Genomic DNA, 22,364 nt, shown 5'->3' with positions numbered 1-22,364 from the left:
GTCCTCTATGAAAGATAAAACTAGAAGTCATTTGTCTTCCTTTTATTCTTTTGTATTTCTCAAAATTTCTGTACTAAACAAGTGTTATATTCACAAATGGCTGAATCTCTATGGTAACAGAACCACTGGGATCCAGTTGCACTTTCTGACCACCTCCTTTGCCCCTACCAGGGTACACAACTGGCAGACAATGACCAGCAACTTGTGGTACAGGAACCCCGCAAGGCCAGCACAGCAGGCCTCATCCTTCACCTACCCCTTCTCTAACTACCTAAGTGAGCTGGGGAAAGGTTCATCCATAATCAGCCCAGTGGGAATGTCCACTGCTTTGCTGGACTGGCACAGGGGAGAATATTAGTTTACTGATAGCCACACTGAGGTCACATTCCTCATTAACGTTCCAAACGTGGAAAACATCAATCCAGTCAAAAACTGCAGAAACACACAATTGAGAGAGACCTTGAGAGTTCCTCATCACTGTCATTACGAGTCTCCTAGCTCCACCTAAAACTTTGCACCCTTTCTACCTTTCTAAAGTTCTTGGTAAAGGATTCTGTCATTCTGAAGGCTAAGGCTGTCTATAGACATGAGATTTGTATTGACCATACATCTCAGAGCCGGCGCTGTGGCACAGTAGGCTGAGCCTCCACCTGCAGCACTGGCAACCCCTGTGGGCACTTGTTCATGTTCTGGCTGCTCCTCTTCTGATCCAGCTCTCTGCTATGGCCTGGGAAAGCAGCAGAAGATGGCCTAAGTGCTTGGGACCCTGCACCCACGTGGGAGACCTGTGGGTCTCAGGAAGAAGCTCCTGGCATTTGATCGGCCCCACTACAACACTGATGGCCATTTGGGGAGTAAACCTGTAGATGGAAGACCCTTCTCTCCCTCTCTCTGTAACTCTGCCTCTCAAATAAAAAATAATTTAAAAATAAATAAATATACAACACATTTCTAGGTTTTTTGAATTTATGGAGCCTATTTCTATAATCCACTTCTCTTCTACTATTACCAGAAAAACAAGTAAGAAAAAGGTAAAAGTGAAGTTAAAGAAAGTTGAACAGCCATTCTTGAGACCTAGGAACACTGGTAAAATTGTTATTTTGATATGTATTTTTCAAATAACAAAGTTAAGACTAAAAGGTACCCCTGTAGCATACAACAGTTAATTCCTGGTTCTTGGATAGTCTTTCTTTTTTTTTTTTTTTTTTTTTAGTTTTTATTTAATGAATGCCTTTTTTTCATAGATACAACTTTAGGAATACAGTGGTTCTTTCCCCCTAACTACCCCCGCCCCCAGCTCCCATCCCACCTGCCTCTCCCTCTCCCATCTCTTTCTTCATTATGGTTCACTTTTAGTATGACTTTATATACAGAGGACCAACTCCATGCTAAGCATAGACTTCAATAATTTGCACATAAACAACATACAGAGTACAGTTTGGGGAGAAAATTTGCAGTCGATTCTCATATAGCAATTCATTAAGGACAGGGGTTCCACATGGCTGGATACTGTTTCTGTTTCATTATCTTCTAACACCCTCAGCATTTTCTCATCCCCAGCATTTCCCCAGAAAAAGTATCAAATCCACCTTCCCAGGAAGGGAGATCAGGTCTACAAGCTCAGAAGTGACTGTTAGGACGGAGCAGCAAAACAGCAGAGTGTTTTACTCAAGAGTACAGCCAGCCAGACTCCCTGCACCACAACCAGCTGCGTGACAAAGGACACAGGGCTTAGTCTCCCTTGGCCTTGCTGTTGTAGGCTGAACTGTGCTCTCCAAGATCATACAGTGAGGTCCTAACCCCTGTCATCTATGAATGTGACCTTATTTGGAAGCAGTCTTTGCAGATGCAATCAGTTAGGATGAGGTCAGTGGAGTTGGCCCTGACCCAGTATGACTGGTGTTTTCATAAGAACGTTTAGACAGAGACACTCAGGCAGACAGCCATGTGAAGACAGCGGCAGAGATCTGAGTGATGCTACCACAAGCCAAGGAATGCCTGGGGCTCCCAGAAACTTCAAGAGGCCAGGAAGGATCCTCCCTGGAGGCTTCAGAGGCAGTGTGGCTCTGCCAACGTGTTGATTTTGGGTTTTTGCTGCAGAGAACTAGGAGAGAATAAATCTCTGTTGTTTTAGAATACCCAGTTCATAGCACTTTGTTACTGCAGTTCTAGGAAATGGATAGGCTCATTAACGTAAGAAAAGCTCTAAAACCATGCTGCAAACAATAAGTAACATGTGACTATCTTTCCCCACCATTCACTTAATGGTACCACAAGTCGCTGCATCTCACAAGTCAAACCTGGGAGCTACTTATCTCAGATGGTTAGCACTCCTCTCTCCTTCCACCCTAACCCCCAATCAGGAAGCCAAGAACAAAGGTTCTCAACTATCTCTTTCCTCCTATCTAGGCTCTCCCTATCCCTAAACCATAGGAACACTTAAATACCCTGTGCAGAATCAAATTAGCCAAGCGACTCCTCTGATTTTGAACCCTTTTCTTCCTTCAAAAGGACTTGAGCAAACATTCCACACCCATTCTCCATCCTCAATGAGGTTTGAGTTGAGTAATTTACACAACTACTACCCCACTCCTCCCATCCTCACCACACAACCTCTGGTATTCAGGCATGGAAATAAGACCAAGAAACTCACTTCCGAAAGTCTGCAAGTAACTTGAGCATGTCGTCATTCGATAGCTTATTGCTGTCCTGCCTGTAGACGGCAGAAAATCTGGCATTTTTGTCAAGGTTTCCAGATGTATCCTTAAACAAGGTCCTAGAATAGCAAAGCAACATTTTTAAACTGAGTTTCCAGAAGACTAAAATAAATCCACCGTTTAGCTCTGGTTTTAATGGCATAGACTAATTATTATTCCATTGGCTACAGCCAACAGAAATCTCATTATCTAAAAACATGGAAAACATTAATGAGGATGAACACAACTAACTCAATTTACATAGAAAACAGTTCCAGCAAAGGGCTTGTGCTTAGGAAACAACATACACAGTCTGGTGCTTAAGAAGCAGAGACCATGGATAAAGGCCACTGTAGACCTTTGTGGTTGCCACCACTTCCAATATGAGGCAAGTGGCTGGTCCCTGGAACACCAGCTCTGCAGCCAACACTCCTGTCCACCTGCCAGTTACAGACGGCAGCTCTCTGGCCAGCATCTTTGCTCTCTGTGATTCTGTTGAATTATTTTTCTGATATGGGGCTTGCTTATTTCTCAGTTTGACACATTCAAATCCTCTTTGGCTCTGGTCACCAAACAGAACGTGCATATCTGCCTGCCTGTCTTTGTCTACACACAAGGTACAAAGGTGTCCCCTTACCTTGCAGCCCAAGCAAACGGCATCCTGTACTGTCCTAGTCTTTGGCAGGCCTGCTTGGCATTCTTCAGCACCTTCTGAGCGACCTTGAAGACATCAGAATGAAGCCATGAGACGCTGCATGCCCCGACAGAACTGCCATTTAGAGTCATCATCACACCCTCATAAACAAGCTCTCACAGAGCATCAGCCGTATGGAGACGCACACCTTAGAGTAATCGATATGGATGGATTCACACTAAGTGCAGAGTTCTCTATTAAATGCATTCTCTAGGAGTGAGGCTTAAAGAAATACTGAATGAAGACTGTTTGTAAAATGGGTGTCTTTTCTCTGGTCTTTGCAGGAAACAAATATCCTATGTCACAGGTTTTCATACTTCTTTATGACTGAGGCGTGCTGATGATAAGTCCACTGAGTTACTAGTAAACACTAACAGTCGGGGCTGGCATTGTGGTACAGCAGGTTCAGCCACCACAGCCACTGCTGGCATCCCATATCGGAGCGTTGTCTTCAGCCTTGGCTGCTCCACCTCTGAGCCAGTTTCCTGCTAATGCATCTGGGAAGGCAGTGAAATATGGCTTGAATACTTAGACCCCTGCCACCCACGTGCAAGACCAGGATGGAGCTCCTGGGTCCTGGCATCAGCCGGCACAGACTTGGGTGCTGCAGCTATTTGGTGCATGAACAAGCAGAGGGAAGATCGATCCCTTCCCCCCTCTTTCTACCTCTTCTTCTGCCTTTCCCTCTTCCTTTTCTCCCTCTTTCTGCCCCTCCCTTTACTTCTGTCAGTTTGCTTTTCAAATAAATAACTAAAAAACTACACTAAAATTTACTTATTGACTTATTTTTAAAAAATTATTTCTTTATTTGAAAGGCAGAGTTACAGACACAGAGGCAGAGAGCAACAGAGAGAGAGGTAGAGGTCTTCCACCCACTGGTTCACTCTGCAAATGGTCAGTGGCCAGAGCTGGGCTGATCTGAAGCCAGGACCCTGGAGCTTCTTCCAGGTCTCCCACATGGGTGCAGGGGCCCAAGGATCTGGGCCATCTTCTACTGCTTTCCCAGGCCATAGCAGAGAGCTGCGCCACAGTGCTGGCCCCTACACTAGAATTTAAATGAGGGCATTCATAAATATACTAAGATATCACAGCTCCTGGTGTCTATCACTGTGTAAAGATGCCCACAGTGTAGGAGAGAAGCATTTGTCATTAAGATATTCTAGTACCAACTCAGGTGGGGCCAAGATTCTTTAATTGCTATATGCTTACTTTCCAAGTAAAGATTAATGCCATTTTCACTTTCTAATGGTCACTTTCGGTTTGCTGTGGGTTGACCTATCAAGTTTTTCTAAATTCACCCATGCTATGCTAGTGCACTGTTAGCAATGCAGGCTGCTTGTTGAGAGAGCAGAAGTGGCGGGCTGAAGGGGCTGGGACACGATTTGAATGCATAAAGGTCAAATCGATTCTGGGAGAGGTGCTCAGCTGAGCTGCAGCATCAGCATCGTTGTTGGAAACGCAGTCTTAGGCCCCAAGCCAACGCCCCTGCGTAAGAACCTGCACCTGGGTAGGCTCTCCAGTGACGTGTGTGCACCAGCAGGTCATGAAGTGCTACCTCAAAGACTCAGGAATAGCAGGATGGAGTCGCCTGTCTCTAAGTCACACTCTGACCTGGCTCCAATTTCTTTGTGTAGAAAGTGAAGACCTTGGGTTACAAAGGGACCTACCTCATTTTTTTTCCTTTTTAGGGTACGTTCGTGCCTCTCTGTGTGATTTAGTGGGGGGTCTCAGGTGTACACAGTCATAGGGGAAAAGGGCCTACTTTGCCAGAAGTCCAATTTTACTTAAACATTTTCAGGATCAGGACTGGTAGGTTTCAACAATAATGAGTATGTTTTAACGTAAAATGCAGTATTTGAATAAAATTTAAAGCTAAAACACAAAGCTAGGAAACCTTTCAGTCTTCCATGCCACAAACAAGGATTCAGTTCTCAGACTTAAACAGTGGCACAAATTAGAACAGAAGAGTGTGAAAGGGTGACAGACATGTTTACACCTTTTGGTTTTTTTTTTCTTTTTCCTTTTTTTTTTTTTTTTTTGAAAAACCTGATTAATGTAAATACCTACAGAGACTTCATAAATACTTCCTCCAAAATGAAAATGAACTCCAAATTAAGTTCTAGATTATTTGCGGGAAAAAAAGTTGACAATTTTGATAGAAAGGAATCTCACCATAACATCTATGCTGCGGTGAGGTGGCTGAGCCTTAACCCCTGCTTCAGTTTAATGCTCTGAAGGTGGCAGGAAAATGAACACAAGAACAATGCACACACGGATGAGCTCTATCGTCCATAAACAAGGAAGGAAAATCAGACTTCTGTGGTTGCCAGGGGACCCCGGAAACTGGGTGAAGTTTAGCACAGTGACATGTGAGTACTGCATCAGTGCCAGCTGCCAGATTGCACACCGTGCATGTGGTGGGCAGAAGTAACACTGGTGGTGTAGAGGGGCCTTGGAAATGTGCTGCACACACAGGCAGGGCAACAGATCTGATCGGAGGCCTTTGTTGATTATTAACCAAAACATAAGAGTTAAAAGAGCTTCTCATCCAAGGTTTTACAGACTTGGTTTAAAAAAAAATAAAACAGCTTCTCTCCAGAGACCAAACTTTACTCAGCACTTATCAGCCCAGAGGCTGAGTGTGTGAAGCGATGTGCCTGGGTTAATGGGCTTTTACTTGACTGGAGCTGTAATAAATAACGATGTCTTCCCTGCTTTCAGTGATTCATGTCCATGGCTCTGCCTCCTGGATCCTGTATTTGTGACTCTAACATTATCCCGTGAGGAAAGAGGGACAGGCGGCAACACCGTCCTTCACATCTGGGGCCCAGAGAGGTGACAAGTACGCTGGCTGGTGAGGTGCACAGCATCCCGGTCTCCTCGCTCCCAGAACCTGCACTGTCACGACCATGCTGCATCTTGCGGGACACACCTGTGATGTAAGGGTGGCTGCAGAGATGAGGGGGGAGGCTCTGAATCAATGTATCAGGCCTCAGTTAGAGCCTCTGGGGTGTCCTTGTTAATGTACCCAAGGCCATCTCTCCGATGACTGCTAAAAAGTTTTTTTTAGAAAAAAAAAAAAACTAAAAAATATTATAAAAGTGGCCAGGACAAGAGCACTCCCATCATTATTCTTATCAGGTGACACAATGTGCTAGACAGTGACAGTCAGGGGCCAGTACTGTGGCGTAGTGGGAAAAGCCGCCAGCTGCAGTGCCGACATCTCATATGGGCACCGCTTCTACTTCCAGCTGCTCCTCTTCTCATCCAGCTCTCTGCTATGGCCTGGGAAAGCAGTACAGGATGGCCCAAGTCCTTGGGTCCCTGCACCCATGTGGGAGACCTGGAAGAAGCTCCTGGATCCTGGCTTCGGATCAGCGCAGCTCTGGCTGTTGCAGCCATCTAGGGAATGAACCAGCGGATGGAAGACCTCCCTGTCTCTCTCTCTCTGCTTCTGCCTCTCTGCAATTCTGCTTTTCAAATAAATAAATATATCTTTAAAAAAAGAAGGTAACAGATGCTCTGTGGCCATTCTAGCTGTGCAACACTGATCAGGTAACTAAACCTTGGCATGCCTCTGAAATATGAAAGGGGGTTCTGGACTAGACAACATCTAATATTCAATAACGCTATGGAATGTCCTCATCTGGGCCTTCCCCCAAAATGAACACTATTTTGAAATGCAGCAAATACATGCCTTGTATGCTTCCCCTTTCTACCTAAGATCACATCATCTCTGCCACCACAATCCTGCCCATTCTAACAAAATCCAAGTGGACCTGAACCACTGACACTGACAGCCAGACTGTCTGAGCCAAGGGTATCTCCCAGCCTCCAGTCTCATACGAATGTAAATGAACCAACAACTAATTCCAGAGCCAAAGGACCAATCATCTGGCCAGCATCGTGGCTCACTAGGCTAATCCTCCGCCTGCGGCACCGGCACACCAGGTTCTAGTCCCGGTTGGGACACTGGTTCTGTCCTGGTTGCTCCTCTTCCTGTCCAGCTCTCTGCTATGGCCCAGGAATGCAGTGGAGGATGGCCCAGGTCCTTGGGCCCTGCACCCACATGGGAGACCAGGAGGAAGCGCCTGGCTCCTGGTTTCGGATTGGCGCAGCACGCCGGCCACAACATGCTGGACATTGCGGCTACTTTGGGAGTGGACCAACGGAAAAAGGAAGACCTTTCTCTCTGTCTCTCTCTCTCACTAACTCTGCCTGTCAAAAAAAAAAAAAAAAAAAAAAAGGACCAATCATCGACAGTTGAAAGAACTTTGAATATAACACATGTACTTCTTAAGGACACAAAGTTGACTATTAAGCTATTAATTACTTCACACATTATTTTAGGATGTCAGAACAGACTAGCCAAATGAAACATATTATTTACACACAGGACAGCTTTTCATTAAAAATCAGACACAGAGGCCAGTGTTTGGCACGGCAGTTAAGTTGCTGCGTGGGACACTCCCATGCTATACTAGAGTGCCTGGATTTCAGGCCCAGCTCCACTCCAGAGCCCAGCTTCCTCCTGATATGCACCCTGGGGGGCAGCAGGTGATGGCTCAAGTACCTGGGTCCCTGCAACCAAGTGGGAGATTCAGACTGAATTCCCAGTTCCTGGCTTTGATCTCGCCTAGGCCTGGCTGTTACAGACATTTGGGGGAGTGAACCAGCAGGTGCAAGATCTCTGAATGTGTGGCTCTCTGCCTACCAAATAAATAAATAAATAATAAATTGACAACATTTAAAAAATCAGACACAAAGTTAAATATAAGAGTCAATGTATGTATTCTGTATCTTTCAGATGATACATCAAGCTTACTTTTTTTTGAGACTTTATAGAAATTTATTTTCTGGTGTCTGTAAACTTGACATTCTGTGACAGAAAGAATTATTTGTCAAATGATTAATTTTAAAAATAATCTATGTGTATAACATATAATGTCCTGTGGGGAGCAATCCGGACTAGACTGAGTTACTGGAATTAAGACTTATTCTATGCATCTGCTCTCCCACAATATGGCGCTGGGAGAGAAGTAAACAGCTTCCGCACAGCTGCCTCCAGTTCAACTAATAAACTGTAGGACTTGCTATTGATTGGAGGAGAGCAGCGTACTCGGCGTGTGGGCAGCCGAGTTAGCAGAGGAGGACTATAAAGGAGGAGAGAGACGGCATGCACCAGGAACATCTAAGGGGAACATCTAAGGGGAACACCTGTGCAGCCCCCGAGAAGAGCCGGCCGGCGGTGTGCCGCTCCCCTGCGGAAGTGGGGAATGCGGCCGGGGGGAACTGCCCTTCCACGGAGGTGGAAGGGATAGTAGCCAACCCGGGAAGAACCAGCAGCAAACCCGGGGAGGGCCGAGCAGACAAAAGAACAGCGCAGGGTCCTGTGTCGTTCCTCCACGAAGAGGGGGAGCGACATAATGGTGCCGTGACTCGGATATGAAGCCTAGGCAGGGTCCTGTGTCGCTCCTCCACGAAGAGGGGGAGCGACAATGTCCCATCAGGGTAAATACATCTATTTCTTCAAACATTTAACATTGCACAATATGTGCATGTAGTAGAACATCATATAGCATCTGATAAATATGCACAATTTTTATATGGATACTTAAATGTGTACTATTTGATTCCCAGCTCTGGCTTCTGACTCCAGCTTCCTACCAATGCAAATCTTGGGAGGCAACAGTGATGGTTCAAGTCATTGGGTTTCTGCCACTCACAGGGGAGACCTGGATGGAATTCTCGGCTCCTGGCTTCAGACCCTGCCCTGCGCCAGTTGTTGCAGGCGTTTGGAGTGTGACCCAGTGGGTAGGAGTGCTCTCTCGGGCATTTATTTTTTCCAAACCTACTTCTTATTTCAGCACTTGTATCTGACAGAAAGCCCTTTTATCAGATTGTTATCACCGCAAAACATCAAAGTCATTCGTACCTTAGAAGAATCTGAACTTTTCATATATGGCTCAGCACAATGTGTGATGCTTCCCTGAAGGACTTTTTCAATTCTAGCCACCAGAAATATATCCGGATGAGGACACGTGACGGAAAATATTCCCTAGGGCACAAATAATTTTCTTCCGTAAGTTAAATTCAGTTTACAGCTGTGTTAAACATATCCCATGAACACGAAAGCAGCAACGGTCAGTGAAACGGTGTAGCTGGGAAGAAGCGCCCACGGCCGAAACGGTCAGCATCATCTGCTCAGAAAGCCTCTTTGACAGGGAAGGCAACCAAGAGAAAATTGTAGAAAAAAGACAGGAAATGTCAAAAACCGATTTCCTCTCTGCATGCTTTTACACCTAATTATATTTGCCCTCAGTATAACTACCAGCCGACGTCACCCCACTTGTGCCCAACGAGATGGCACTGGGCATTTCCGACGCGCATGACAAACTCGAGTAGCACCACCCCCGGGCCCCTGCTCCGCACCTGCTTCGGATACTGCATGGAGGCCTCGTGCAAGGCAGCCTGAGAGGCGGGAGGGCTGTGCCCGCCATTCACCAGAGCCGGGGACGAGGGGGCCAGCATCTGTCGCACTGAGAAGTGGTTTAGGTCCACGTGGAAGTCAGAAGAAATCTTTCGGTTGTATTTTATGTCGAAGAGCGACAGAGTAACAAAGAAAGGCTCCACCTGAACAAAACAAAACAGTGCAGATGATCACTAGGATCCCAAGCTGGGGGTGCGGAACAGACGCTGCTGTCAAAGAGTCAAAGATGTGGGGGTGACACCCAATTACAACTGCTGGCATAAGTCACTAGAGATGGTCTTGCCCTTCATCAAACTGAGAATTAGGCTACAAAACATCTCAGGAAACACCTATGCACTATTTTACTTTTATGTGCTTTTCTACTTAATGTAAGCTCCACAGAACAGCGAGGGGCTGGCCCTCAAGAGTCCCCTGGAACACCGACCGTGAACTCACCACCCTTAACCCCCTTCCCGGACACGTGCCCCACAGAATGGACACTAGATTTAATCTAGATTAAATCCACATTCCGATCCAAACACCACCCCTCTCTGATCCCAGGGAACCAGGATTTCACATCCAGGCTGTACTGTAATGGGCACATCAGAAACCTCTGAGTATTAAAAAAAAAAACCTTTAATTTTAAAAAGGAAGATTACATTTGTAGTAGGTCCTTCTTCATTTTCAGCAACACAGCATTGCAAATTAAAAGACAAATCATTGCACTTGACAAGAATCCTTTTTCCAAACTTCTCTTCAAACGGCTTCACTTCTGGCTCAGCTGATGAGAAGTCAAGCTTCTTCAAAAGAAAACATGAAACTATAATTGTATTGTTGGGCTGCCAGCAAAAAATGTTAACATAAATGTACCCAAAGGAAACTTCCTAACATATGGAAAAGCTATATACATTCATTTACTCATTTACAATATTCATGTAGTTTCAATAGTTTGATATAGTTGATAATGATGGTCAACTTAACAATGACAGATGTACTCAACAAATGGTGATACAGAGCTGACCTATCATGGTACGAACAGCCCAAGATGTGTGTGGCTACAGAAATGAAGCATTTGCATACAATGGAATATTATGCAGTCATAAAAAGGAAAGAAATTCTCACTTCTGCTTTAACATAGATATACCCTGAAAACCAGACACAAAATGACAAACACTGTATGAGTCCATGTAAATGAGGTTCCTAAAACAGGTAAATTCATAGGCCTGAGAGTAGAGTACAGGTTACAGGGGGCAAGGAGGGAGAACGAATGAGCAATTATTTTTTGATACAGTTTAAGCTTGGAAAGATAAAAACATTCTGGAAATAGATGGTGGTAACAGTTGCATAACACTGATAAGGTATTTAATGCCACTGAATTGAACATGTAAAAATGGGTAAAATGGAGAATTTTATGTTAAGTATGTTTTATCACAAAAACAGACTGTCCAATATTGAATAAACTCTACACACACACACACACACACACACACGCATGTACATGGTTGTTAGGTCTGTGAAGAAACACAGAAAAATATTACTATTAAAATTACGTGGGAAAAGAAGTTCTATCAAAAAGACTTCATGAAGAGTGGGCATATTTGAGAAGAAATACAGCAGAACCTTTGTCTCCTCCAGGCAGCTCTTAGAGGGGCTCACTACTCATGGCAGCCCTGGAAGTCCCTGCCACACTCCGGTTTGGATTTCCTGGGGACACAGACGTGGGCCCACACGTACTGCAGGTTTCTATTTGGGGCCCGAGCCTGGGCAAACAGGGAAGTATCACTGCCCCTTAGGGCATCTGCAGTCATCCGTGCTACTTTTCTAATGGTTACTGGGTAAATGATGAGTTTTTTGTGATTAAATCTAGAATTTTTAACAGTCTTTGGATAAATCTAAATTTTTAACAACCTATTGAATATCAAGTTTCACAACAGTTGTGTTATGATGATAAGATTATAGGTTGCTTCTATTTTTCCTCTTTTCCTCAAATCTCCAATATTGTTATATTGCTTGTCAATCCAAACAAACATACAAAAAACAAATAACCACATCAAAGTTTTCTCCTCTCCCACACTTTGTTTTAAATTTTTAATTTTCATGTAGTTTTTACCTGGGCATCAGGATCCAAGTAAAAAAGCTTCACTCTGCTTTCACTTTTCAGTTTGATTTCTGCATCTCTGGTACTCTGGTAACAAGATAAAAAAAATTACATTGAAGAAAATCCTGGTTTAACAGAGTTGTCCAAATATTTCTGAAAGCTGCTCAACTTTGAAAAGCCAGGCTGTTGGTCAGATCTGCCTCATCTCAGAGGGGAAGCTTTGTGTCAGTAGACACTATACACACAGGCACACTGAACACAGTATAAATCCTGTCCAGGGGGAAAGGGAGGAGTTAACATGGAATCCCTGGGGCCAGCGCTGTGGAGAAGCAGGGAATGCCTATACCTGCGGTGTAGGCATCCCATATGGGCGTTGGTTTGAGTCCTGGCTGCTCCACATCCCATCCAGCTCTCTGCTATGGCCTGGGAAAGCAGTAGAAGATGGCCTGAGTCCTTGGGTCTCTGCACGCACTTGAGAGACCCAGAAGAAGCTCCTGGCTCCTGGCTTCAGATCAGTGTAGCTCTGGCCATTGTGGCCATCTGGGGAGTGAACCAGTGGATGGAAAACCTTCCTTTCTCTCTCTCTGCCTCTCTGTAACTCTGCCTTTAAGTAAATAAATAAATCTTAAAAAAAAAAAAAAAAGAAGAAGAAGAAGATGGAATCCCCTCCCTTACCCAGCTGACAATCAATTATGGAGTCAAAAATAATGCAAGGAAAGCAAAAAAAAAAAAAAAAAGAAGAAGAAGAAGAAGGAAGAAGAAGGAAGAAGAAGGAAGAAGAAGGAAGAAGAAGGAAGAAGAAGGAAGAAGAAGGAAGAAGGAAGAAGAAGAAGAAGAAGAAGAAGAAGAAGAAGAAGAAGAAGAAGAAGAAGAAGCAGCAGCAGCAGCAGCAGCAGCAGCAGCAGCATGAGCATGAAACAGTAAAGAAAGGTAAGGCAATGTAGAACCAACTTTGAATGAAGGGGCAGAATTCAAAGAACCAACAGGAGGAGGACAGGAGCATTCAAGGCTCAATGAAAATGATGCACAGATTGAGACCGACCTTGACAAAGGAGATGAGCCCAGATAGCAGAAAGAATCGAACTGCGTGCAGTCTAAGACTGTGATTACAAGGAGAAGAGGAAAGAAGACATTTTGAATGGTGAGAAAGAGGAAGTTATGCAGTCCTGGTAGACAAGATGTTGAACCATTCAATAAATATTCCTTGAGCACTTGCTACGTGCCAGGCACTAAGGACACAGACATTAACGCAAGAAGTCCCAACAAACTCCAGCCGGGAAGACAGTATGCACACAGATAATAAGAGTGACAAAAGAAAGCAAGAGGTAGAGTGTGAGATCACTTGCACTAGGGAACAGTAGTCAAGAAAGACCTCCCAGGAGAAGGCCCAACTCTGAGGATGACAACACTTGGTCAGGAACGGAGAGAAGGGCATTCTAGGAGGAGAAAATGCAGGTGCAAAGGGAAAGTCACACTTAAGCAATGGCCAAGTTATTCACTGTGACCGAAAGGTTGAGCACAAAGGGAAAAAGAAAGACAAATGAGTCTGGAACTTGTATGATAAGGACTAGGGAATTAATTCAGAATCTAAAATATCCTGCATCATGTAAGTAAGGGAATAAAACAATATGCTCTGTGTTTTAGAAGCATCACTTGGGTAGGGATAATGCAATGGATTAAAAAGGTGAGACAAGGAGGTCTATAAGTATTTTTCTTGGGTTATTACAATAGCCTCTCAGTCTCCCAACAAAGTCCATACCAAATCCCCTATATCTTGAGTAGGTAGCCCACCAAACCAAGAAGCCATTAACTTAGATAATTTGAGAAGAGTGAGTTTGTGGAAAAGATGACAATCAGAATGGAGTGCAGGCATGCCCGTCGGATCTCCAGTCTGAAACACACACGAGCAGGCTGGAGGGACAGAGAGGACAGCTGGAGTTAGACTTTGGGAACATCAGCACAAAGTGGGACCGGAAGTCTTGGGAGCAGATGAAACCTCCTGAGAGACAGTGTGAAAATGAGTCTAAGGGCAGAATCCCGGGGGACCAACATTTTGAGGAGTGGACAGAAAGAGATAAGCCATTATAGAAATCAGACATGTCAGGGCACAGATGGAAGCTATAGATAAAGGACTTGAGAAGACAAAGAGACTTCTAAGACATTCACAACGTAGAAGTCATCTCTAACATCATTACTTCTCATACCTTGTGTCTCTACATCTACATCCTGTTCTCAGGGCCAGAGCTTTCTGTTAACTCTCACAGTTAAGTCTATGGAATCACAACAGAACGCCTTTTTGACTTCCTACTTTGCTCAATGTCCTGAGGCATATCTTAGCAACTGACAGCCATGGTGGAAAAGGTGTCTTGTCCTTTCCATTGGTGGCTGAATGAAATCTATTATTATCTTTCTATTCAAGCTAATGAAAAATTAAACATTCTGTGCATTTTCTCAATTATGTGAGTTTTCTAATAGGTCCTTCTCAATGACCCAAAGTATCATGGCCATGTTGAACCAACTGTCTATGTCCAGCTAAATGAAATGATCATGAGAATATTAACTAAGACACCAGGTTCTACTTTATGTTCAGTAAATCAATTACCCATGCAAACTACTTAGCCCTCCTAATGCTAAGCGAGAATGGTGAACAAGATGAAGGCTCAGGTCCCTTGCCACAGCAAGGTTTACCTTGACGCTGCCTGTGGGAGCCTGAAGGCTTGAAGGGGCATTCTGACAAATCTCCTGCTTATGCTTACAGGGTTAAAACCCAGAAGAGGCAGGTTCCATATGGGAACTAGGGTTACCTCAATCTACACCCTCTTGCCTATCACCTTTCTCATTCTCACACTAAAAGAGCTCCAGGATGTGCAACTGTAATCCACTTAACTGGGCCCAAAGACTTTGCCTTCCACTGCATCCTGCCCATGATGCTTCCTACAGAACCAGCAGTGCTATAAGCCACCACCAATACTCACACACTCGGCTTCTGAATAGCCTGCTGAATCCTTCAGCAAAGACAAATACTGTGATGCCAGGCACTAAAGTAAGCCAATGGATTGTTAATGTAGATGCGATTCCCCGTTTCTTTCTGAAAGACGCTTGTTTTCTCAAGTTAGCTGTGCTAAAGATGAGAAATGAATACAGCAGGAACTACTACGCACTCCATGTAATAAAAGAACAAATAAGGGGGCTGGCGCTGTGGCATAGTGGGTAAAGCTGCCACCTGCAGTGCTGGCATCCCATATGGGCACCAGTTGAAGTCCCAGCTGCTCCACTTCCGATCCAGCTCTCTTCTATGGCCTGGGAAAGCAGTAGAAGATGGTCCAAATCTTTGGGCCCCTGTACCCACATGGGATACTCAGAAGAAGCTCCTAGCTCTTGGCTTCAGATCAGTGCAGCTCCAGCTGTTGTGGTCACATTTATGGAGTGAACCACTGGATAAAAGACTTCTCTCTCTGCCTCTGCCTCTCTGACTTTCAAATAAATAAATGAATCTTTAAAAAAAAAAAAAGAATAGGGATGCAGTCATATTAAAAGGTAAAAAAACAAATACTAGACAAGACATACACTTTGTGTTCTACATCATGATGTTGTGGCTAACACCCAACTAGCTTATTCTTCACTAGATAGATACTTTAATGGGAAAGAAAGGACAATCTCAGATAGGATTAAAATAATCTAAAAGTCTGTAATCTACTTTACCTACACTGAAAGTTCAGCTGCAATATAGAAGAAAAAAAATGTTGGCTTCTTAAAGAACTTCCCATCCCTCGAAGGCCTAGAATGATACACTAAACAAAGGGGATACCCAATAAACAGTAGCTGAAGGAATGATCAAGTAAAATCTAGGAGGCAAGAAAATGACAGGTCCTCACCCGAGCTAGGAATAAGATAAATATAAATCATAATCATAATCATAATAAGGCTAATACTTATAGATAATAGCCAGTATCTACATGCTAGATTTTATCCTAGATACCCATTTAAATTTTGCTTAACCTTAGGTGGCAGATTCTATTATCATCTCTGCTCATTAAAAAGAAAGCATTAGGGACTGGCACTGTAGCACACTGGGTTAAGCCCCTGCTACACGTGTATCCCACATAGGAATGCTAGTTCAAGATCTGGCTACAGGGGCCGGCACTGTGGTGGAGCCGGTAAGTGCCTGAGACACCAGCATCCAATATGGGTGCCAGTTTGTGTACTGGTTGCTCCACTTCCAACCCAGATACATGCTAATGGCCTGGGTAAAGCAGTGGATCATGGCTTAACCATATGGGCCCTGCTGCCCATGTGGGAGACTGGACGAAGCTCCTGGCTCCTGGCTTTAGCCTGGCTCTGTCCTGGCCATTGCAGGCATCTGGGGAATGAACCAGGGGGTAGAAGATCTCTCCCTCTCTCTCTCTCTCTCTCTGCTACACTTTCAAATAAATAAATAAATAAATATTTTTTTAAAAAAAATCTGCTACCCTGCTTCTGATCCAGTTTCCTGTTAATGTGCCTGGGAAGGCAGTGGAAGATGGTCCAATTATTTGGGCCCCTACTTCCCATGTAGGAGGACAGGAGTGAGTTTCCAGTCCCAACCTAGCTATTATGGCCATTTAGGGAGTGAATCAATGGATAGAAGACCTCAATTTTTTTCTCTCTCTCCCCTCCTTCCTTCTGCCCTTCTCTCTTTCTTGCTCTGCCTTTCAAATAAATAAGTAAACCTTTAAAAAGAGAAACAGAGAAACACTGAAGGTATGAGAGTTCCCTACTTATCCCAAAATCTCACAACATTAAGCAGACTTCTAATCTAGGCTGTTTGGCTTCAGTGTCCAGACTTAATTTTACAAAAGAAGGAAAAAAAATCACAAAGAATGTGAACAGGTAAGTCAAAGAAGAAGAAGAAATCAAAATGAAAATGTGAAAAATACCACTATTAAGAATTAGAGAATTATAAATTATAGTACAGTAACATTTTTCATCCCCTGGTGAGGATGCAAAGAAACAGAAATGCAGGAATGTAGATTTTATATCTTTTGGGAAAGTAACCTGGCAATATTCAAAACACTAAAAATATAATAACTTTTGATCCAGAAATTCCACTTGGGGAAAGTTCTCCTATTGAAGTAAGAGCTTAAGTATTTAATGTCATGATGCTCATTGTGCTGTTTGTGGAGACTAAAAATGAAAACAATCTAAATGTGCATTAATAGGGAGATGGCTCAATAAACTGTGAAATGCCCACAGTTATAGTACTATGCAGCTCGTTTGCATGTAAGGTAGATTATAAACTTCCTATGAGAACGAGTAAACCAGATCATCTACTGATCCAAAGAAATACCCATGAAATATTTCTAAGTAGCAGAACACACTAGAATAATGTATATATCATGAATGTATTTTAAAAAATAAATAAAGACCCAGATCTGCGTGTGCATGCTTCTATGAGCTATCAGGGCAGTGAGAAGACACTGCACACATAAAGGTTAAAGATGAATTTTTCTTTATAAAATGTGGGATGGTTTTACTTACTGTAACAGTGAACATATTTATTTTTAATGAGAAACTTTAGTAAAGACAATAAATATGGTAATACATACTTTCACAATCTCAGAACTCAAAAAATACAATTGCAGAAAGATGTTATCCTAAAGAACACAGAGTTGAGCACTTCTCAAAGTAACAGAAACCAGCCCTGCTCTTAAAATAATCTGTGGTCAGTCCATACTGTGGTGGCAGGAAAAACTGGCTGGTTTCTCCCCAGACACCCTGTTGCTCCCAACCTGCCCATGGTACATTTAGTTCTCTGGGTTCAGAGGAGAGGAAAAGAGAGAGAAGACAGCAGCAGGCCCTTCTCTGGAGAAATGGGCGCTTGCTCAGCAAAGCAGAGAGCGAGCTCTACAAAGCCAAGGCTATTCCTCTGCCACACCCCACCTGGTAAACCCTGAATTCAGTCACTAACAACACACTTTAACCATGTTTTGTTCTTTGTCTTAAGAAGCAGTTATGGGGCCGGCGCCGCGGCTCACTAGGCTAATCCTCCGCCTAGCGGCGCCGGCACACCGGGTTCTAGTCCCGGTCGGGGCGCCGGATTCTGTCCCGGTTGCCCCTCTTCCAGGCCAGCCCTCTGCTGTGGCCCAGGAGTGCAGTGGAGGATGGCCCAGGTGCTTGGGCCCTGCACCCCATGGGAGACCAGGAAAAGCACCTGGCTCCTGGCTCCTGCCATCGGATCAGCGCGGTGCGCCGGCCGCAGCGGCCATTGGAGGGTGAACCAACGGCAAAGGAAGACCTTTCTCTCTGTCTCTCTCTCTCTCACTGTCCACTCTGCCTGTCAAAAAAAAAAAAAAGAAGAAGAAGAAGAAAAGTCATAAAAAAAAAAAAAAAAAAGAAGCAGTTATGAACCAAACATTTAAGAGTTTCCAGAAGGACTATATTGAGCTTTAGGCATACTGTATGTCTTAAGTTCACTTGTGAGCAGACAGAATAATTTAAATATTTTACTTGGAGAATGAGATACCAGAAGAATATTGTGTTGATTATTGGGCCATTTAAAAAGAATGGAATGGAATAGGAAGACAAAGCAAAATAATATATATTCTTCTTAATTTAAAAAGCTAATGTTGGCAGGTGCCACGGCTCAATAGGCTAATCCTCCGCCTAGCGGCGCCGGCACACCAGCTTCTAGTCCCGGTTGGGGTGCCGGATTCTGTCCCAGTTGCCCCTCTTCCAGGCCAGCTCTCTGCTGTGGCCCGGGAGTGCAGTGGAGGATGGCCCAGGTGCTTGGGCCCTGCACCCCATGGGAGGCCAGGAGAAGCACCTGGCTCCTGCCTTCAGATCAGCGCGGTGCGCCGGCCGCAGCGTGCTGGCCGTGGTGGCCATTGGAGGGTGAACCAACGGCAAAGGAAGACCTTTCTCTCTGTCTCTCTCTCACTGTCCTTTCTGCCTGTCAAAAAAAAAAAAAAAAAAAAAAAAAAAAACAACAACAACACAACAACAACAACTAATGTGATTTATTCCTACTAAATCCATGACATCTAACTATCCAGGATCATAATTCATCCTTTGTGTCACAAAAATACAATAAGACAATATAGCATACAGTGGCCACCAGCTGACCTCAGCAAATGCAGCCATAACCAACTACTCCGTATCCTAATGCAAAGACACAGCATTTTCTGGGATATAGGGATGGAAATACTTACTATAGACTTGGTTTTAAAAATCAGAAAAGTTATCTGCAAACATTTGAGTTCTGACAAATTTTACTTGACCCTTATTCAATCCCAATGAGGCTACAAAGCTTGAGATATCATATTTTGTCCTGTGTTCAACTCTGAAGGAACATATGCACATTCACTTAAAAAGCTGTAAGATTAGAATATGAACAACTTTGGATTGACACGAAACTGCTTCTCTTTCAGAACCACATGGGGGAGACCAAATTAAGACTGGGCTCTATTCCTTGAGAAGCAAAACTCCTCAAAAACAGAAAAGTTGTAGAGGAAAACACAGTGTGGAAGCACGAGTGTTTTCTTTGCACTCTCTTTTTATAAGGAGCTGATAAATAGATTCCAATGTCACCTAAGATAAAGGTAGAGAGAGAGATCATTAAATAAGTAGTAATGGTTTTTATAACCTGATCATTTTACCTCTTGACTTTCTAGGGAAGGAACCAATGAATTAACTTTAATTTGTATACTTAACAAAAATGCTTTTAAGACTGATGCTATGTGTTCTGTTATATTTACAGCAAAAACTGTTTGGTTTTGCATTAGAAAACAGGAGGAAAAGAACAGGTTTTAGAGTAGACACAGTGTGTCCCCTAATATGAAAATAAAGATATGCAGTAATGTATAAACCTAAGCTCCAAGACCATATAAAGTATCCTGAAAACCTAAGCTCGTCTCACGCACACCATAAGCACCCCACCATAAAAATCCAGAATGAAACATCTGCTATTTTTGCACGAAAACAACTTCCTGTCAATCATATCCTGTTTGGCTGTCTCAATGGAAAACAAAAGCCAGGACAACAGGATGAGTGAGGCACAAAGAGGAGCTGACCAGGGAGCCGGCCACTAAATGACACCTTCCACTGCTTTCTGCCTTCAGCCACCATTCTAGGCCTCCCTCTGCAATCTTCCCTGAGGCCCACCCTCTGGCCTGAGCCTCTCTCTCGCACCTTCCTTCTCCAGTACCCATGGCTTTATCTCTTCACCCCACCAGCTACACTCTCCTGCCCTTCACAGACTTCGATCTCTGACTCTGTTGCCATGGAATTCATTTCTCCTATAAACAAGATGACTAGTTACACTCAACTTCTCTGCTTCCTCAACAGGTACAAATAATCCTCATGCCAGATACACTGGAGGATGATAAACGACTAAAACCACATTGTTGCTCAGGGCACTGGATTGTGACGGGATCAAGAGCCAGTCGCAGTTCCCCAGGTGGTACCTGGGAACCCTCCCGGTAGACACTGCTGAGAAGGCCAGTAAAAGGCAAAGCCAGGGGCTGGTGTTTGACATAGCAGGTTAACCTCCGCTTCTGATGCCTGCATCCCACAGCGAATGTATGGATTTGAGCTCTGCCTACGTTTCCAATCCAGTTTCCTGCTAGTATGCACCCTAGTTAGGCAACAGATGATGGTCCAAGTATTTCAGTCCCTGACAACAATATGGGAGAACCAAATAGAGTTCTTAGCTCCTGGCTTTAGCCTGGCCCAGCCCTGGCTACTGAAGGCATTTGAGAAATAAACCAGTGGATGGCATATCTCTGTCTCTCTGCCTTTCAAATAAATTTTAAAAAACTTTTTTTTTTAAGGCAAAGCCAAGGGACAGGCATTTAGCGTAGCACTTAAACACCACTTAGGACATGCACATCCCACACTGGAGTGCTTGGTTGAGTTTGGTTCTGCTTCCAATTCCAGAGTCTAATGTGCGCACCTGGAGGCAGCAGTGATGGCTCAGGTACGCGGGTCCCTGCCACCCACGTGGGAGACCTGGAATGCGGTTCTTGGCTTCTGGCTTCAGCCTAGTCCACCCCTGGTTCTTGTAGGTATTTGGGGAGTAAACTAGCAAATGGGAGATCTCTCTCTCTCTCTGCCTTTCAAATAAATATGATTAATTAGTTATTAAAAAAACAAAGCTGACAGACACCTGCTTATGATACTCCTGATGAGTGACTGTAAACCTTCATTTTCTTCACTCTTCTTCCCTTCAAAAGATTATGTTGTCTTTTTCTCCCTTCTCAAATAAAAATACTCTTAACGCATCTGAAGGCTAGTGGGAAAACACAGTAAAGTCTGGTATACTGCTGTATTTCTCAGGCTTTGACCAAGACTTGCACAAAGAATTTGTTTGTTCTCTCCCTCTCTTTCTCTCAAACACACACACACACGTGTACAAGTATGCATAATCCGAAATTCAAAAAGTAACTTTATGTATTAATATCAGTACTGAGGCAGAGAATTTTATATCCTCTACTCAATGCTATTGCATTTACTCTTTTTTGTATCATGGGTCACATAATACTAAGCTAAAGGAACCTGACACAAAGGGTACAAACTGTATGACTGCATTTATATGAAGGTCTAGAGCAGTCAAAACCAATCTATGGTCGTGGAAGTCAAAATAGTAGGGGTAGAGCAGCTGAGAGAGGGGTGGAAGGCACTCTGTTGCAATGCTACACATGTCCTACATGTCGACCCAGGTGGCAGTTTCGTCAGCAAACAAATGTTAATTCCATCAAGCTATACAATTAATGCTTGAGCATTTTGTTCTACATAAATTGCACCTCACTTTAAAAAATTAAAAATCAAAACTGAAAGAAATGAGAGGTGAAGCCAATTAAATTGAAATCATCAACTAAAATGGCTTCAGTTAATTTGGTTATATTCCACAATGTGCAAATAGCGCTAAATATGTTAATAGATTAATTATATATGTATACATATGTGTTTATATGCACATGTGTGCGTGTGTGTATAAACTTCCCTCGCAATAAGGTATTATATTAGCCAGGAGTTAGAGAAGAAAGGAGGGGACATAGCAAAAAGAACAGATTTCTAACTAATCAACAAGAAGCTCAAATAATGAATCTTTTTATAGGCAGCCATTCTATTCACCCAGGAAGTATATAAAGTTATTTTCTGAATTCCAGATTGCATCAAATAAATTATCTGTTTCAACAAACTGAAACACAAATAGCACAAGCATTTTGCTTTAAGAAATTCTGAACCTGCAGTCGTCCAGAGGCATAAAAGCAAACCTCAATGCAAACTGTATGCACAGAAGTTCGCAGCACAGAGACACAGGCTAAAACTTCCCAGACTAGGATGAGGTTGCAGCGTGGCACTCAAGTTAGCTTTAATAGGCAGGTGCTAAAAAGACACTGTGGTAACAGTCAAGGCCTGCGGGAAAAC

At 43.6% G+C, this 22,364-nt stretch overlaps 1 protein-coding gene across 42 annotated transcripts in view; it reads right to left on the bottom strand.

The window, feature by feature from the left end:
* Positions 1–22,364, bottom strand: part of DOCK9 (dedicator of cytokinesis 9) — a 322,918-nt gene that overhangs the window by 111,489 nt on the left and 189,065 nt on the right. For all 42 annotated transcript variants that reach the window (XR_016212729.1, XR_016212731.1, XR_016212730.1 and 39 more), the window contains exons 10-15: positions 11,970–12,044; positions 10,519–10,659; positions 9,823–10,023; positions 9,326–9,448; positions 3,334–3,416; positions 2,654–2,776 (exon numbers count right to left, since the gene is read on the bottom strand). Coding sequence is in view for 33 of the 42 variants with exons in the window: in XM_070048669.2 (XP_069904770.2) it covers positions 2,654–2,776; positions 3,334–3,416; positions 9,326–9,448; positions 9,823–10,023; positions 10,519–10,659; positions 11,970–12,044 (746 nt within the window). In the remaining 9 variants the exon portion in view is untranslated. The remainder of the gene's footprint in view (positions 1–2,653; positions 2,777–3,333; positions 3,417–9,325; positions 9,449–9,822; positions 10,024–10,518; positions 10,660–11,969; positions 12,045–22,364) is intronic.

Source organism: Oryctolagus cuniculus, chromosome 9 (genome assembly GCF_051225735.1).
Source record: "Oryctolagus cuniculus isolate XC-2025 breed Fujian yellow rabbit chromosome 9, ASM5122573v1, whole genome shotgun sequence".
Classification (NCBI taxonomy): Eukaryota; Metazoa; Chordata; class Mammalia; order Lagomorpha; family Leporidae; genus Oryctolagus; species Oryctolagus cuniculus.
This window is presented reverse-complemented; position numbering and strand designations above follow the sequence as displayed.